The 18,393-nt window shown below is 32.6% G+C and overlaps 1 protein-coding gene across 1 annotated transcript; it reads right to left on the minus strand.

Moving 5' to 3' along the window:
• Window positions 1–1,174: 1,174 nt before the first annotated feature.
• Window positions 1,175–11,810, minus strand: LOC127738303 (ribosyldihydronicotinamide dehydrogenase [quinone]-like). Its single transcript, XM_052249504.1, has 4 exons — window positions 11,488–11,810; window positions 5,604–5,848; window positions 3,400–3,501; window positions 1,175–1,541 (listed from the first exon to the last, which is right to left on the minus strand). The coding sequence occupies exons 1-4, from the start codon at window positions 11,675–11,677 to the stop codon at window positions 1,266–1,268; spliced, it is 813 nt and encodes a 270-aa protein (XP_052105464.1). The 5' UTR covers window positions 11,678–11,810; the 3' UTR covers window positions 1,175–1,265.
• Window positions 11,811–18,393: the final 6,583 nt, after the last annotated feature.

An 18,393-nucleotide genomic window follows, 5' to 3' on the forward strand; every position in this document is an offset into this window, starting at 1 on the left:
CAATATTTTGGATTTGTACCAAACTTGGACAGAAGCTTGTTTATGATCAAAAGCTAGTATCTAGAAGGAAATTTTGTAAAAGATAAATCCATTTTTTCCATATTTTACTTTTAAATGGACTTAGATTTTCTGCCAGGAAACAACACATTCACTCTGTGGTTAAAGTTTTTAAAATTTTAATAACTTTCTTATACTATTTTGGATTTGTACCAAACTTGGACAGAAGCTTGTTTATGATCACATTCTAGTATCTAGAAGGAAATTTTGTTTTCTTCTAGTTAACATTACATTCAGTCTGCAGTTAAAGTTTTTAAACATTTATTAGATTCATAAACTATCCTGGATTTTTACCAAACTTGGACAGAAGCTTCCTACAATCAAAAGATAGTATCAAGAGGAATATTTTTATTGATTTACTTCCTCATTTTTGTTGAGCCTGCGGTTAACAGAAAAAGTAGGCGAGACACTGGGTTCCGCGGAACCCTTACGAATTTTTTCATCTGATTCAGATGTAAAAATCCAGTTTGAGAGTCAGTAGGCTGTGATTACTTTATGGAAAACCATAATTAGACAGTTTGTTTCTTTGCATCCATGTGCATGGTGATGTCATTGATAAATTCAATCAGTTGTGTTTCGCAGAATAGGCCTCTCCTGAATGCATGTTGTAGGGGATAAAGTGTATTGCGTTTTTCAGCACGTTTTATTATAGGCTTGTTGCATGATTTTGCAGAAAATGCAAATCAGTGAAACTGGGTGGTAGTTTAGAGTGTTCCCTTCTTAAATATTGAATTTACATGTGTCCTCTTTCATATGTCTGGTAAGTCATCTCGTTTATAGAACCACCTGAAGATAGTTGTTCAGATTGGAGCAATATCTATCGAAAGCTCTTTCAACACCCTTGGTGTAATGGTGTCTGTATCAGCAGCTTTGTATGGATTCAGATTTGATAGTAATTTTTCTATATCATTTTCAGTGATGTTAATGTCCTGTAGGGAAGGGTAGAAATTGTTTGTCATGTTACAACGTTTTTGAATTTCAATGTTTGTGAAATTTGCTCTATCGGCTAATGATAAATGAACTGTTACCTTTTCGGCCTTGTAATTGAAAACATGCATATATGATAGTGTAGTCATGCAAGGTATGGTTATATTCATACTTAAACCAAGTATACATATATATTTTAAAACTTTTATTTCAAAAACATTTATGGACACAACAGATATGTAGCGATAATATTATATTTGAACCTTTCGCTACACCTGTATTCACAGTGGCATTTTTTTACCCATATGATGTCCAACAGACGGTCCGTTTTCTTTATTCTTTTGCTCTTCCTGATAATTGTCCGACATCACAAACCATTTGTGTGCATCAAAGTTAGAAAGCGATGGGAATATAAGTGGTTCTTCTGTTAGAATATTCTTAAGACGTGTTCCCCAGGCATTTAACATTTGTTCTCTCTGTTTGTCATCGGCATATGTAGGTGAAAATGAACACTGTGGCTTCAGAACATCAAATCCGCAAAATCGAAGTGTACAGTACTGAAAAATATAAAATAGAAATGGCTGGTTCTGATACAAACTAATCAAAATACGATCGGTAACTTCTGTTATTTCGCTATGTTTATAACAGTAAGTCGACGAGTGAGCGAGTCACGACTGATCTGCATTAGATTGGATTAGATAAAATGACAATTTTAACGTATATCAGTAAAGTAAGAGCCTTGCATGTATTCTTCACCTGGCATGTTTGCCTGAATGTAAACTGAATGGTGTTTTGTTTTTACTTTTCGAATACACAATAGGAACCACATCTAGATATCAACAATTTAAAATTTCTTTGCATCCTTTCTGCACCAAAATAATAAGTGCAATTAAAATCTAATTCAGCAGGGGTTTTCTGTACTCAGCAAAACATCTATAGTATGATAAAAATAAAACTGATGGACAATCATTGTTATATATCTATTCAATTTGTAAGAGCTTATTATACAATTACAAACCAAATTCATCTCAATATGTATGAGGAAGACACAGAGAAAAAAATTTATTTCGAGCCCAATTAATTCAAAAGCCGATTTGCAAGAACAAAGCTATATATAGCACGAACAATCTAATTAGGGACAGCAATTTTTAAGTTCTAACTTTAATTTTTACACCAAAAATTACCAAGATTTCAGTACCTACCCAAACATATATCTCCCCTCCCCACCCACCCCCACCACCACCACTAATTTCCTCCACGATCAAATTACAAAATTACAAAATTCAAAAACCTGCTGCAATGAAAATTTTCTTAATCAAATTTCGAGCATTAATAATTTTAAAGGTGCTCCGAATCAATTAAATGAGAGTTTTAAAAACTCCCCCAACTCTAGGATCTAGTCCTCCAGGATCAGATTAAATTTGGTATTCCTTTTTGTCAAGTTAATGTATCCAGATATGATAAATTCCATATTCCTATTCAAATACTTCCCACATTTCACTGTAAACAAGACAACATCAAATTCATTTTCACACCTAAATCAGTTCAATATTAAAATCCCAAAACCTTAGACATAGATAATTTTTATAGAATTTGTCGTACACCAAATATCTGTTTTCGATCTGTAATACTGTTGAAGGAGTTGTGAAACAATCACAAATAATTTGATTTGCAATCCAATGAGACATTTTTAAACTATCGGTCGAGTTAATTATATAATTACATATAATGGAAACTTTTTCTTTAAAGTTCCGCTTCTTTCTCAAATGATATTAAAAAATCACTATATATTTCACTAGTTACTCTTTCCTTCGCGTAAATACCAAAATCTTCATACTTCTGCAGATACAACTCTTATAATATCATTGATAGTCCCTTTATTTTCATTAAGAAATTCGACGAAGGATGAAAAACTACATTTGCTTATCTACTGGATATCCAAATCACATATATTAAAGTTAAAAGCATATCCTTTGATAGCTTAGAATTGTATTATTGGATCTGTCAAATGATTAGATGATTCATAAAATATATTTCGTATTATGTACATTTATTGAAGCTATCAACCAAATCTGCATTTTCGAGTGTCTCTGAAACTTCCCATTCCTATTTTGGATTTTCCTTGGAGTTCGGTATTTTTGTTGTTTTACTTTTTCCTATTCCACGGATTTTGTTATTCAGAAATGGAATTTGAAAAGTTCCTAATATCTGCAAGAGTACGTTTACATAGCGTTCTCTGTCCTAGAACAAACGCATGCCCATTTTGCTTCTCTGGTTTTTACATTTTATTCCCAATTCTCAGTAGAATTTATACCTTTCAGTAATCTTACAGAGCGCTACTCTTGAGTGATGAGTTTGAGTCCACATTTTAATATACATGTATATCTATTATAATTAATTGTAGAAGATAATTACCTGAATAGGCCATAGAATAACATTTAAGTCTCCAAGCAAACCATTAGGTGTATACATCCCACCTGGACTTCCTGTTGTAAATGACAAAACAGCTTTCTTCCCCTGAAAAGGGTTATAGGATACATATACAACAATGTTTGGTTCACTATTCATAAATAGGAACCAGTATGTAGTTAATATGATTTACAGGTATTTTTGGCAAAAAGTAACCAGAACCGTTAAGGCTGATTTGCAGAACGAAAATCATGAAAAATATTTTGATACAACTATCCGTCATGTTATTACAGTGAAAACAGTTACATTGTGCGTCGATTGTGCTCAAAACATGCATGAAAAATAATTTGGACGATCATGAAAATAACGGATAAGCTCTTAAAAATAAGAATAAATAGATTTGATCACATTTAACATTTTCTCGAAACAACCTGGTCGAAAAAACGGACCGATTCACGCGAAAAAGCACTATACCAAGCGGACACTTTAACTACTTTGAAAAAAAGGGAAAACAAATCTTTTTTGTGTTTGCTTTTTGAAAAAAACCCACTTTCATTAGTTTTCAATTTTTAAGAATAAAACATATTTTTGATGGTAAAAGACTGATTTGGTGAAAACTGGTAAACACAAATTCGAAGGGAAATAAATATCATTAGACGAAAAAGAATAAACAACATCTAGATACAAAAAAAAAGACGAAAAAACAAACAAAATTCAACAAAATATTACATAGAAAGCTGAAAATTTAGCGAACCCCTTTAAAAGCCAAGGACAACATCTATGAACGTTTATAGACAGGCTGTATGTATTCCTATGGGCATCAATTGTGTCGATTCTTTAATAGCAGACGTGTTCTGGGATTGCTATGAATAACAGTTTATGGCCAAACTCAGTGAAGATCCGTGTAAATTCCATTTAAATGTTAAATTCAAAAACACTTTGATGATATTTTTGCATTAAATAATCAAGAATTCTCTAATCAAACTACCGAAATTTTATAAAATTTAATAAAAACAGGTATAGCTGTATTTTCCTATTTTAAGATATTTCAGTTTCACACTAGAAACTCCATACAGAAATTTACGTTATAGATTTTTTATTGAACATAACCTATGAATAACTGGTAAATTATGAAGTCAGGGATTTTGTTACCACAAATTACTTAAAACCTTAACTATTTTGTTCATAAATACAAAGATATGGTTTTGTAGTTTGTCTGCACCCGTAGAACATTTATTTCAAAAGGGAAATCGCATCTTCTACGGTGATGTTTATAAATTAAGATATGATACATTTAATCTTACAGATCCTTTGACCAAAAAAATATTCTAAAAAGATTATCAATTTAATACTGTAATAAGGCCTTTGAATATTGTTTTATCGGTACTAACATTGATTTTGTTGTTAAAAAATGAAAACATAACTAAACATTTATTCCTATACAGTTATGAAAACATAGGGCCTACATCCTGTTGATACTTGTATTTTGGCACTACACAAGATCGAGTTTTTTTCTTAAAATTTTTATGGCGTCTTTTCACATAAAATATTGATTGTGTACTGATTGGTTTTAGTCTGGGAAACATGATCCATCTATTGGTTGCAATTGGCTTTGAACTAGCTTTTAGTAACTTCGGGTACTCTTAGATCGGTACCTTGTGTCTTTAGTGTTTTGTTAGTTGTTTTCTGTGGTTGGTGTCGATCTGATGAGTGAAAACTTTTCCACGGACTTTTTCTTTGTTCATATGTTGTGCTGATACGCCACTGTCCCAGGTTAGGGGATGATTGAGCGCTCACTAGCATGTTTAACCCCTCCACATCCTGTTCCAATTCAGGAGCTTGTAATTCAGTGGTAATTGGTCGCTATCTATCATATTTCTTTTTCGTTTATTGTTTTGTACATAATTTGTTTGAATTGTTTTACATTTTTTTTCATTCCGGGAGCTTATATTCATACTATACGATATAAATTTTGCTCATTGCTGATAGCTGTACGGTGATTTATAGTTACTTACATCTACGTAATTTTATCTCTGTAGGATAGTTGTCTCATTGCCAATCATACCATCTTTTTATTTTTAAATCAGTTGTCACGGAAGGGTGAGCAGTGTTTTTTTCACTTAAATATTCAAATAGGCAAATGTCTCTCTTTATCCAACTATTATGATCATACTGAAATAGAAATACCCACTGATATATTTACCAATTACCTTCAGAAGTCCTTCATCTAACATTTGTGGAAAGCTGAATGCAAAATCTTTGATGAGAACACGTTCAAACCAACCCTTAAGAATAGCTGGGACTGATGCCCATTGTATTGGAAATTGGAAAATAACTAAGTCAGCCCTTTGTAACTTGTCTATTTCTTGTTTGATATCAAAACACAAACTGTCTTTTTTATAGGCTGCTCCGATTTCATTTGGATAAATGAAATGTTTTGGATTCTCGAGTTCACCTGAAATGGATAAGCGATGCATAACCTGATAAAATGGTACCAGCATTTGATTTTATGTGGCATTTATCGAAGCTTTAAATGATGATTGAATTTTAACCTGAAATCTTGTTTTTCGTATCCTTTGATTAATATCACTAAATAGTCAAAATAAAACGGTACTTTTTTATAAACAATATATAAATGATAATAAGCATACATTCAATCTGTCTAATATTGAGAAGTTTGATAATGTCTAAGATGATGATAGAGGACATATTTGATTAGTTGTGCATCAAACAAAAAGTACAGTACATACATTATCAGTATTAAGATTTTTTCCGGTAATTTTTCGAATGACTCATAGCAGTAGAACATGGAGGAATAACAAATCGTCGGTAATATTATCATAGCTTTCTATCATAGCTCCAGTACTTTGAAATTGCCTCGAAGTAGAGAATAAAATGTCGGAAAATACTCCCCTGTGTTGTTTATTGGAATTTCTCCTTTTTGCAAATTGTTTGTATAAAGCATACCGTATAGCTATTTAAGCGGATTGGTACATAAGGAATACAAAAGTGTACCATTATAGAAATAAAACAAAAAATATACACCAAACATGTATGTAAGTACGAGGTGATATATAGTGATCATGATATCAACCGCGTACGTTCACGTTTGTCACCGATGCCATTATGGTGGCCGGATGCGACTATTTTACGCTTTTGCATTTTCGATTGATGAAATGTCAAAGGCTAAATGGTGCGCTGGTGGTTGTTCCACAGGGCAGTGGTATGCGTCTAGTGTGGTTGTTTTTATGAAAGCAGCTACCGCTGGCTAGCTTACATATGTAAGCGAAGAGAGCCGAGTGAGTAAGCCTCTCCTGCCAGTACATAGCCTCTACACTGTCAAGACTTGTATCTCAGGCTTCACTGTAGGGGTCCTTGGAGCAGCAAGGGCCCTAAAGATGCAGAGTGTAGGCCCACCGGTGTGTGGACACGCCATTACTCGCATCAACCTTGCCCCAACTATGGGCAAATAGCCGGTTAGATGAAGATCGTTAACCTTGGACGGTAATTTGTCTAGGAGAAAGAAAACTCTGAAATAAAAACGGCAGATAATGGCTCGTCAGCCTTGATTTGCAACTTATCTAAAGGAAGGAAACCTTGACAGAAAATCCCTGGCCCTCCAAGTAGGGGGTTCGGCATAGGGCCAACAACTCTATCCTGTGAAAAGATTAAAGTTACGGAAACAGCAACAAAGGAATCAAACACAACCGCTGTGCGAATAGGCATTCAAGGAAAAAGTATGATCGCCAGTGGTGAAAGCCACAAGGAAGCTGCTGGCAGGAATGAAGTGCTGAGCGCTAAAGCAAAAACCACAATAGGATTCTGGAACGTACGTTGCTGCCCTACATGCCAATGGCATATCGGGCAGTAAGTAAGTAAGTAAAGGCTAAATGACCTTATTTGGCCAAAATAGCCATCTTTAACATTCTCCTCGACAAGTGGATTGAAAAAACTTAAAGCCAAACCAGAACATTTGAAAGATGATTTCTAGGGAAATCTATCTTTAGAAAAAAGAAAGAAAAGCAATACGTGAACCCGTGACCGCTGACTGGTCACTAAAAATTTGTTGCTGTTAAGATTTTTTTAACTTCAGATTTGAATTAATTAATTGTGAATAGAATAAGGTAATGATGATGTTAAAGCACCTTAATTGCAAATATGTTATTGTGTGTAGATTCTTGCACAAATCAATTAAAAGGACTGTTGGATTTTAGTGGTAAATAGAAAAGTGTATACAGCTACCATTTGAATTTATCTTTAAAGGCGTGACTACTAGTATTTATCAATAATTTGAGATTGTACATAATTTTTTCTTCGTGTTTAATATACAAAGTCCTAATCTTATTGCAATTCCAAGTTTCTGCAAACCGGATGTCTATGGCAAATTGCACAGACAAACCGCAATTTAAATTTCAGCACTCAGTTTGCTATATAATCTGGATGCATTTATTTCATCTTTCATATCTTCATAATTTACTTCCTGGGTGCCTTTTATTCTTATATTCATTATTGAAGCTGTCTGTGTTCATGGTAGAGGTGGTATAGAGAAATTGAAAGGCAAATTTCCATGTGAAGTGTAATATTTACGGGACAAATAGATAAATCTGTATTAATATTGATAACGGTCTTAATATTATACATGTAACCCCGTAAATTCGTGAGCTACATTAAAGTCTGTTTGGTTTATAATTCACACTATGGCTGCTTAAACGCAAGACCGTTTTCAATATATAGTACATGTTTACAGTTTGAAATACAGGGTAAGACTGCCCAAGCAACGGTTTACAAAATCAATTATTAATTCATTCAAAATGAATAGCTAAGTATATGTGAGAAAATGATAATTCCTTTATTCGTGATTAAGTACGAGCGTAATCGAGTACTTATCACGAAAAAAAGGGATTATCATTCTCTTACAAACTTAGAATATAGCAAAGTGCTCTTGACCAATAAAAGTGCAGAATTTGGTGTTCCTTAGAATGAAGAATGAATGTAAATCATGTTCTTAGTAAGGAATTTTCCTATTGTTTATGCATATTTACTGTTCAAAACAAAGAATTTCTATAAATGACTTACAACTGCTCGAAGCACATTTATCGGATTGACAGGATTATTTATTGAAAGTTGAGTTTTGAATCAAACAAAAAATTAAAAAAATAAGTTTGAAGTTTACTGGTGCAGTACAATTGATACCATTTCTGTTTTTATGTGAATATTTAGAACTTCAAAAAAAAATGTCCTTTCCAATATACCTGTACAAACAGGAAATTGAATTAACTTTTGATTTTTTTATAAAGAGCATTTTCTTTGAAGGTTTAAATTTTAGTTAGTTGAATAGTATTTGATGTAAAGAGCTGGAATAAAATTGACTGTGGAATACAATTTAGTTGTAACTCTGATTTTGAATTTATCAACTCGCTAACGCTCGTACTTAATCATGAAGAAAGGGATAATCATTCTCTTACATATACTTAGAATATTGTAAAGTGCGCAATGCTCAAATGATCTCTTGATTGGTTGTATTCAAGAATTCGTTTCATTGTCTGTGCAATTTTTATTATTAATGCATGACTTCCTTTTTAGGCATTCCATTTATGAATTGGTTTTAGTGATGTAATGACTTTCTTATAATTTTGGAAATGATAATTAATTGTGTTTAAGACATTAGATGACACCACAGTAGAATGAAATGGTAGGAATTGTATATGTTTCCTGATTGTGAGTATGAATGTAAATTATGTGATATTCTAGTGAAGAATTAGGCTTTATCTTACCTCCTATACATTTCTAGGAATATGATTGGTTAAAAGCAACCGCGTTGAGACCGTGTATGTTTCATATTAGGTTAGTAGGGTTCCATATTGGGTTAGTAGGCGGGGCTTATTTCAATATACGGTTAGTAGTGGTGTTACGTCCCTTTATAAAAACAACACGGTGTTGAGGAAAAATCTTAAAGGTTTCAACAGACGAAGAAATTGATGACGAACGATTGAAATAAATTCATAAAACACATTTAAAGCTAACAAGTTGTTATTGTTGGCATTTGTTTTTGTATAGACCAATGGAAGTAGGTTCCTAATACTAACGGTATTGAAGACTTCATCACTTTGATAGGCCACTAGTCTAAATACAACATGTTAAGATAGTCGGTAAGATAAATTCGTTACCTAGTGTGCTAGTGACCTAATCGTATTAGGTCACTAGCACACTATGTAACAAATAATATATTTTTTTATTTACATTTAAAATCAATGAATTAAAAATTTGAGTTACAACTAAATTTCATTTCACAGCCAATATTTTCGTCCGGCTCTTTACATCAAATACTACTTCATTATGTCAGGGAAATGTTCAAATACAGTGCCTTTAAAAGTTTTAAATATATTCAAAAGTTAAATCAAATTCCTGTTTTTTTTATCGGAATATTGGAAATTGCTATTCTTCCCAACCGCGAATCCAGTAATCTGAGTTTTGGTAAGTGTATTAGCGAAAGATTTCGGTTATATTTTATTATAAAACTTTTTTTTCTTTTTTTTGCATTGCTTTGATACTGTTTAATATTTTAGTAATTTCAAGTTTTTAATATTTTCATAAAAACCTCAACGGAACCAATTAACTGTAAACTTCAACTTATTTTGATTTGTCTGTTTGTTTCAAAATTCAACTTTTAGTCAGTTTCAATCACAAATTATTTCAAGCTGATAAATATGCTTAGGGGCAGTTATAACTCATTTATAGAAACTCTTTGTTTTGAACAGTAAGTAGACCTAAATAATCGGATAATCCCTTACTAAGAAAATGATTCATTTTTCACAATTCAGAAACATCAAATCCTACAATTTCATTGGTCGAGTGCACTTTGCTATATTCTAAGTGTTCTTTATAAAATAATTACTATCAATTATTAAACTGTATTAAATGTTTAAACACGAAACACTATAAATATATGTAAAATGATATAAATATATACATTGTACTAGTATGTAACAAGTGTGAAAAATACATGTGTAAAGCAACATCGATATTTCAGCTAATTGAGAAGAGCTGATATTAAAGAGTGTTTGGAGTGCTTCAATCAATACATATGTGATAAATGAAACTGTAAAAATGGTCTTTGTCATTAGTAACAGTCATTTATAGATCCAAAAACACACTTCAGATTAAAATGTTTTTTATTGCGAAAGAAATCAAGATTAAACGTTGATCCCTGGAAACATCTTAAATGAAATAGTTCCAACGTTTTACTATTGTAATCATTAACATTATATGAAATGAAATTTATGTGAAAAGGACCAAAACTAACGAACACTTATTAATAAAGGTCATAATCTGGGTTTTAATGATACTTTTGATGATCAATCATTACATCTGATATTTTTTGGGACGAAAACTGATTCGCTAATTTATATTTTGTATCAAAACAAATTCAAAAATGAAAATTCTTTGATTCAGTACTGATTTTTATTACATACGTTCTGTCGTATACCTTTGTTCAGTACCGTTCATTGTTCAAAGATGAATAAAACGCCCAAAACACTGAACTGGTGATACTATCATTCAAAACAAATGAAACTGTCATGAAATGGCGGGCTCTCAATCAGGGAGTGTACCCTTGTGTCGATCAAACCCTGAATCAGCCATGTATCACCAGCTCAGTAGTCACCACTTTTGTGTTGACATGAATTATCATTAATATGGTCATTATTATAAAGTAACTGTTAACAAAAATTTGAAATTTTCGAAATACTTAGGATTTTCTACTCCTGGATAGATTACCATAGTTGAATTTGGCAAAACCTTTAGGAATTTTGGGTCCTCAATGCTCTTCAACTTCGTACTTTATTTTGCCTTTCAAACTTTTTTGATAACAGCGTCACTGATGAGTCTGATGTAGACGAAAAGCGCGTCTGGCGTACACAATGTTAATCCTGGTATCTATGATGAGTTTATGTACGTTTGTCGTGTTAATTTATTTTTGAATAATAGAAAGATTTAATCAGGGAAACAATGGCTTGTTTCATCTCAGTTTTCTAAGAATACAAAAATGAGATTAATATTGTTAAAAAGCGAAATGAGAAATTACTCTGTACTCACCAATAATATCTGTTTTTGAAAGCACTGGTTGAAAATGTTGTGCGTAAAGGTCAGACACTAACACATTATACCCCTGGGCTGTAAGAGTTTTAACAGCTGTGTCACGAAGTGCTCCATTAAACGATTTAGGCTCGGGATGAGCATACACAATCAGAGCAGTTTTCTGTGTTTCAAGAAAGTTCTTGTACATCTTTTTGTTTCAGGAAAACTGTTTGTATATATGCCTACAATGATCGATTTTCATGCCAACGTAATTTTCACACCAGCCATTGTATTATGAAAAGGTATTTAATTATTCTCTGATCTTATAAATCAAATTACTATGTATAATCTAAAACCGTAATACGGAAGCCGTTTAGGGCCACATTGAGAAAAAGAGTATGTCAAAAACGACATAACTTTGTCGTAATAACAACATCCTATATCGTAATAACGACACCCTAAGTCGTAATAACAGCATCTTTTATTATATGACTATAAATTTTCTGTTTTCTCATTGGCTGAAAGCATAGGGAATCCTCTTTGATAAAACATTATATGCACCGCGGAAAAAATCACTAGAGGTTAATATGTTTAAACTTTTGTTTTCAATTGATACTATACATTTATTTCCCGTGCCGGAGGGAAATATGAAGATTTGTTCACCCAAGAATATTCATATTTCACACGGGCTCTGCCCGAGGGAAATATGATTTTTCGAGGGTGAGCAAATCTTCATATCTCCCGAGGCAAAGGGAATGCTTTGTTTACTATCAATACATTAAATATTATTTTGCATACATTTTTTTTCTTATCCGCTTGTTTTTGTAAGTCAAACTAAACACGACATACCCATTGATAAACAGTAAGGATCAAAATCTAATTATAAGTCTTTTTTTTATCGTCTGAAATAAATTTGAACATGATAATGATTTTTGCTATCGCTATTTTAAGAAGAATAAAAAGTTCAAAACGTTATGTTCATTAACCGCGCGTAACGTCGCACGAAGTAATCCCGACATTTCAGAGGGGAATATGATCCTCAGAATGGAATATGAAGATTTGTTCAATGACACGTGGGATAGTCTCAACCAATCAAATATTGATTAAACTATCAATATGCTTAAACAGGGGAAATGATTTATCAACCCCAGAGATATGACATTCACCTTCGGCCGTTGGCCTCAGTAAATATCATATCTCTGGGGTTGATAAATCATTGTATCAACCTCATCAAAAGTCAATAATTGTATAATGTCGTAATTACTACACAACTTTGTCTTAATAACGACAAGGCCACATCTAGGTAAATTATTGTAAGAGTTGTTGCCCTTAAAAGACTATTAATACGAATTTTTGCGTTTTCCGCTTTTATATTAAAAGAACAAAAAAAAGGGAGAACTGTAAAAAAAAAAAAATCAATTAATATATGATTTACAAAAAGGCGAAGATAGATGAATTTGTGAATAAATATTTGTAGGATTAAATTCTAAATGCCAATTGTTGACCAATATCAGCCTACTGTGCAATCATATCAATATCTAAATTCAAAAGACAGAAACTGTTAACAGTTAAAGTTACTAGTAAACTTTGTCAGAATCTTGTTTGCTATAAAAAGTGGGTGGAAGTTTTTTTTTAGATTGTAAAGTGTGGAACAATGTCATTTTTTTCTGGAAACCATTTATATTAATGGATCTGGATTTCAAAATAGCATTGTAGTTTTACAATTTGTAAACTTATGGCTATGAAACATATTAATTACAATATGTGAAAACGAAGTAGAAAACATCACACATTTATTTTTATTATATTATGAATTTCATACTTTTTACAAGAAAAGGTCATGGTCTTATTTGATAATGGCGAATCTGATAAAATGAACACAGTAGTGTATGAAGAAATAAAACATTATGTAACTTACTTTTATGTGTTTGTTTTGCTTACACATTGTTGTCAATATAATGGAATTCTATGCGAACGTCATACAAGTGAGAGGTTTAGCTAGCTATAAAACCAGGTTTAATCCACCATTTTCTACATAAGGAAATGCATGTACCAAGTCAGGAATATAACATTTGTTTTCCATTCGTTTGATGTGTATGAGCTTTTGATTTTGCCATTTTATAAAGGACTTTCCGTTTTGAATTTCCCTTGGAGTTCGGTGTTTTTGTTATTTTACTTTTTATAAATATTTGTGCGGTGTAAGATGTATGAGAAATGTTTTTGAAAAACTAGTTTTAAAAAATAATATACTTGTTCCAGAGACTGAAGGTGTTATTGCATTCAAAATTTAATTACCTTTATTGTGTATTGATGATATATGATGATATGTAGTTAATACATGTAATTGTTTCGTGAATATTCTAGTGTTTTACAGTTTATAAATGTTGAATATCTTTAAAAAAAAATCAGCATAATATGCATAATAAAAAGGGAGCAATATGTTGCAGGGGCGGATCCAGCCATTTTCAAAAGGGGGGGGGGGGGGGGGGGGTTCCCAACCCAGGATAAAAGGGGGGGAGGGTTCCAACTATATGTCCCCATTCAAATGCATTGATCGTCAAAAAAAAGGGGGGTCCAACCCCCGGAACCCCCCCCCCCCCCCTCCCCCCTGGATCCGCCACTGTGTTGTTAATACTTTTGTACAACCTTGAACAAATACTTCAACCTTACAAGGACGAACGAACAGACGAACGGATGAACAGACGGACACGGACATACAGACCAGAAATCATAAAGCCCCTCTCATATCGTAGGCTGGTAAAAAAAAAAGGAAATCAAGTAATGCAAAAAGTCAAAATGACCTAATTTTGAGTTATTGTCTGTGAATGACTTCAACACCATGAAGGAAGAGTTATAATGACATGGTCAGTTCTTCCAAATCTCTAAGTTAAAGGAGACATAACTAAAAAATTAAATTGGCCTGAACATTCTACCCATATGTTAATTTACATATAAGGATCTAACAATGTATAAAGCTACATGTACATACAATATACCATGTAGGTTGAAGGTAAGATAAAGTCAGTTCTTCCAAATCTCTAAGCTGAAATGATCATAACTATGGGAAAATCCAATGAAACAGAACATTCTACCCACATGCACGTCTACATATATGGATCTAACAATGTACATGTATATACAATATACCATTAGGAGGAGTTCCGATGACAAGGTAAGTTCTGCCATAATCTCTAAGATGAAAAGGGCATAACTATGGAAACACTCAATAGACCAGAACATCCATCCCACATGCACAACAACTGTTTAGATCTAACAATGTACAAAGTTTCATGTATATACGATAAACCACGTAGGAGATGTTGCGTGGACAGTAATTTCTGCGAACATTCCTAAAGGGACATAACTTAAGAAAAACTCAATGGACCGGAACATCCTACCATAAGAATCTAAGAATGTTAAAAGTTCATGTATATACTATAAATTATGTAGTAGGAGTTGCGATGACAAGGTTGGTTCTGAGAAGGGTCAAAATTCCTAAGTGAAATGGGCATATTTCTTGATATAGTAAACAGGGATATGTTTGCATATCAGGATCAATTATTCTACAAAGTATTTAGTATTCAAACAAAGGATAAAAAAAATATATTCGGACAGACAAACGAACGGACAGACAGGTTGATGCCTATATACCTCAAAACTTTGTTTGTGTGAGGGTATAATAAGCGACCGTATCTACTAAGCTTTGATATAGTTCTGTACAGAGAAAATAAATGACACCTGTAATATTAGTAGACAATGTCAGACACCAAGCTAAGCGATGGCCAAAATTAAAATTACTTCCGACACATAAGCTTAATAATTCAGCTTCAAAGCTGGGAATCATTATTCTGATATAAAAATGTCATGTGGATAATTCAGAATCCTAGATTTGTCATCTTCCTAAAAAAATCAATAACGATTGTTACGAAATTTAAACAGATAGGTGGATTGATGAACGTTTTCAGCTTAAAAGACAGTGTTGTATACAAAGGATGAAAGTTAAATAACTTCATTTTGCGCAAAACTAGAGGCCCTCACAATATATGTAACATTAAAATCAAAGGCAAAAGTGGCATTCATCTTTTACACAATACGTAAGAAAAGGACCCGGTTTGATTAAGATTAATTAATAATTTATAAAATTTTGTAACAGCAAATTTGAATAACACTATATCCGTAAGTTCATGCCTGATACCTTCAAGGACAAACAGTCCACCAGCAGAAGAATCGACTCAGTAGTAGTAATAATATTAAAGGTATCATTATTTTTTTTTGCACCGCATTTCGACAATAAATGTCTCTTCAGTGATGCTCGAGGCCAAAACATTTGAAAATCCAAAACTTATTAAAAAGATGAAGAGCTTACAATCCAAAAAAGAAAAACAGTATAGCCAAAGCCGGGCACGGAATCAGAGCTTTGCATGAGGGAGATATATTCCTAAATTCAAAATAATTTCCAAAATTTCGTAACACCAAATTTTAAGAACACAATATCCGTATGTTCATGCCAATACCGAAGTACTGACTACTGGGCAGGTGATACCATCGGTTACTAAAAGTCCACCATCAGAGGTGTCGACCCGACCCAGTGGAAGTAATGATATTAACGGTATCATTTTTTTTTGCACCAGATGCGCATTTCGTCAATAAATGTCTCTTCAGTGATGATCGAGGCCAAAATATTTGAAAATTCTAAACTATTCAAAAAGATGAAGAGCCGATAAAACATAAACCAGATAGTTATTGAGATGATTGCAAAATACTAGTAGTCTGATATTGGTCAACAATTGTTATTCAGAACATTTAGTCCTACAAATATTTATCCACAATCATCTACATGTATCTTCACATTTTTGTAAATCATATATTGCTGAATACTGCTGTTTACAGTTTCTCTCTTTTTTGTAGTTCTTCCTCTAAGGGCAATAACTCTTTATAAGAATTACCTAGATGTAGCCTTGTCGTTATTATGTAATTACGACATAAATTATGTTTCCAATGTGGCCCTAACCGGCTTCCGTACAAAACGGTTTATACCTGTTTCTAGCTAAGCTTATTCTATTTTTAAGCATATTGCATAATTAGTTTGTAATTAAGTCTACCATAACATGTATATCAGCATGGAGTAGCGTATCTATTTGGTTACAAATGAGGCCTTTAATCGGGGGTTCCAGTCATACATTTAACGCTTTTTTTTAAAGGTAACGCTACACACATTAAAAAGAGGGTATTTGCCAATTTGTCCCTTAACCTATTTTAAGTATTATTTAAAAAAAAAAAGTCATGCAGGGTTCTGCGCAGCCCTGTGTCTCGCCTGCGGCTGTGTCTTTGTAAAAATGTTACGTTAACTGCGAAAAAAAATGCATTTATCAGTAAAATATATATAGTAAAGAAATCAAAATTTTGCACCAAGTGCTATCTCTTGGTCACGGGGAAGCTTATGTAAAAAGTTTTGTAAGAATCCATGAGAGTTTGAAAAAATTAAAGTTAATTTATACAAAAAAATACGCTTGAATATAAGGCTGAACGTACTGGATTACATTAAATAACAGGTTTCTACTTTCAGTTGGACAGAACATCATTCAATTACGTTCAATTATTAATGAAATTTACAAAGTACCAAACTGTTGGTGACGCCGACGACAGAAGTTAGGATCGCTTTGTCTTGCCTTCGCGAATTTCGTCGTTACAAAAAGGTAAAGGAACACATTTCAAACATTTTGCCAAAGAAAAACCAAAATTCTACCAAATACACATCTAAAGTTCTAACGTTTATAGCAATAATATCGTTGGATATTATTCCCAGTATGATATTATAATGTTTTGATTGGAAATACTTCTTTTGAACCCATTTTCATATGTATCTATGCTTTTCAAGTTCCGTCAAAAAGAGGGGTTCAAAGGGAAGTCTTTCCATATTGTCTTGTCAACCAAGCTAACACTTCTGACACGAGTCATAGACTATTGTATTCTTTAATAGATTTAATTTTGACAATAGGTCTAATTGCTTCACTCTTTTTCTAATTGCTTACACTCTTTTTCTAATCCCAAGTATAGTTCACGACTGTATAATTATCAAATCTTTTTTCAAAAGTATGTCAAATTTGTTATTACTAGATTGTCCAGTTTTAAATGTTATAGATGTTACAAATATATTTTAAAATTTGAAATATTATAGATGTATTTTGAAATTTTTAATATTCAAAACAAGAAATATAACCAATATATTGCCCAAAGTTCACGGCTTCATAACACACAGTTTTTTTATTTCCAGAAAAATAACTACATTTAGAAAAACATTAAAGCGGGTATTGTTACGTCGACAAGCCGTTTGAAGTGCAGTGATGTTTGAAGTAAATAAATTCTACCACAGCAAGGAGTGTGATATTTCTGGTGTGTTCACGTTTTATCCAACATTTGATATTTTTGTATACGGGTTGATAATTTCTAGTTGGAGAAACGTGATTTATATGTAATAATGATTAATTAATTTACCTGAAATTAGAATGCAAGTGAATCCTGTGTAAATTAATTTCTTCGTATATACGTAGATAAAATGAAGAAGTTCAAATGTTTGTTTTCCAACTGATTTGTATACAATGTAGTTTGTTTTACACCACTGTCCCAGGTTAGGAAAGGGTCGAGAGATCACAAAAAAGTTAAACCGGACCACATTCCTGACCACATTATTATACACAATTTACAATAACCTTGACAATAGCCTTGTTTGTAGTCTGCTGTTCTGCTTTATATGTTTCTTGCATGGTTGTCTATTATTGTCCTTTATACTCCAATGAATTCTTAAGTAAACTATTTAGTATTTTATTCATCTAACAGGCCGGGGCATAGTGGTAGCCATCGTACACCCTGTTATAAATAAACTTCGCCCGATTAATTTCACATGATATATCTGTTTCATCATTG

The sequence above is a fragment of the Mytilus californianus genome, unplaced genomic scaffold (assembly GCF_021869535.1).
Source record: "Mytilus californianus isolate M0D057914Y unplaced genomic scaffold, xbMytCali1.0.p SCAF_4, whole genome shotgun sequence".
Taxonomy (NCBI): Eukaryota; Metazoa; Mollusca; class Bivalvia; order Mytilida; family Mytilidae; genus Mytilus; species Mytilus californianus.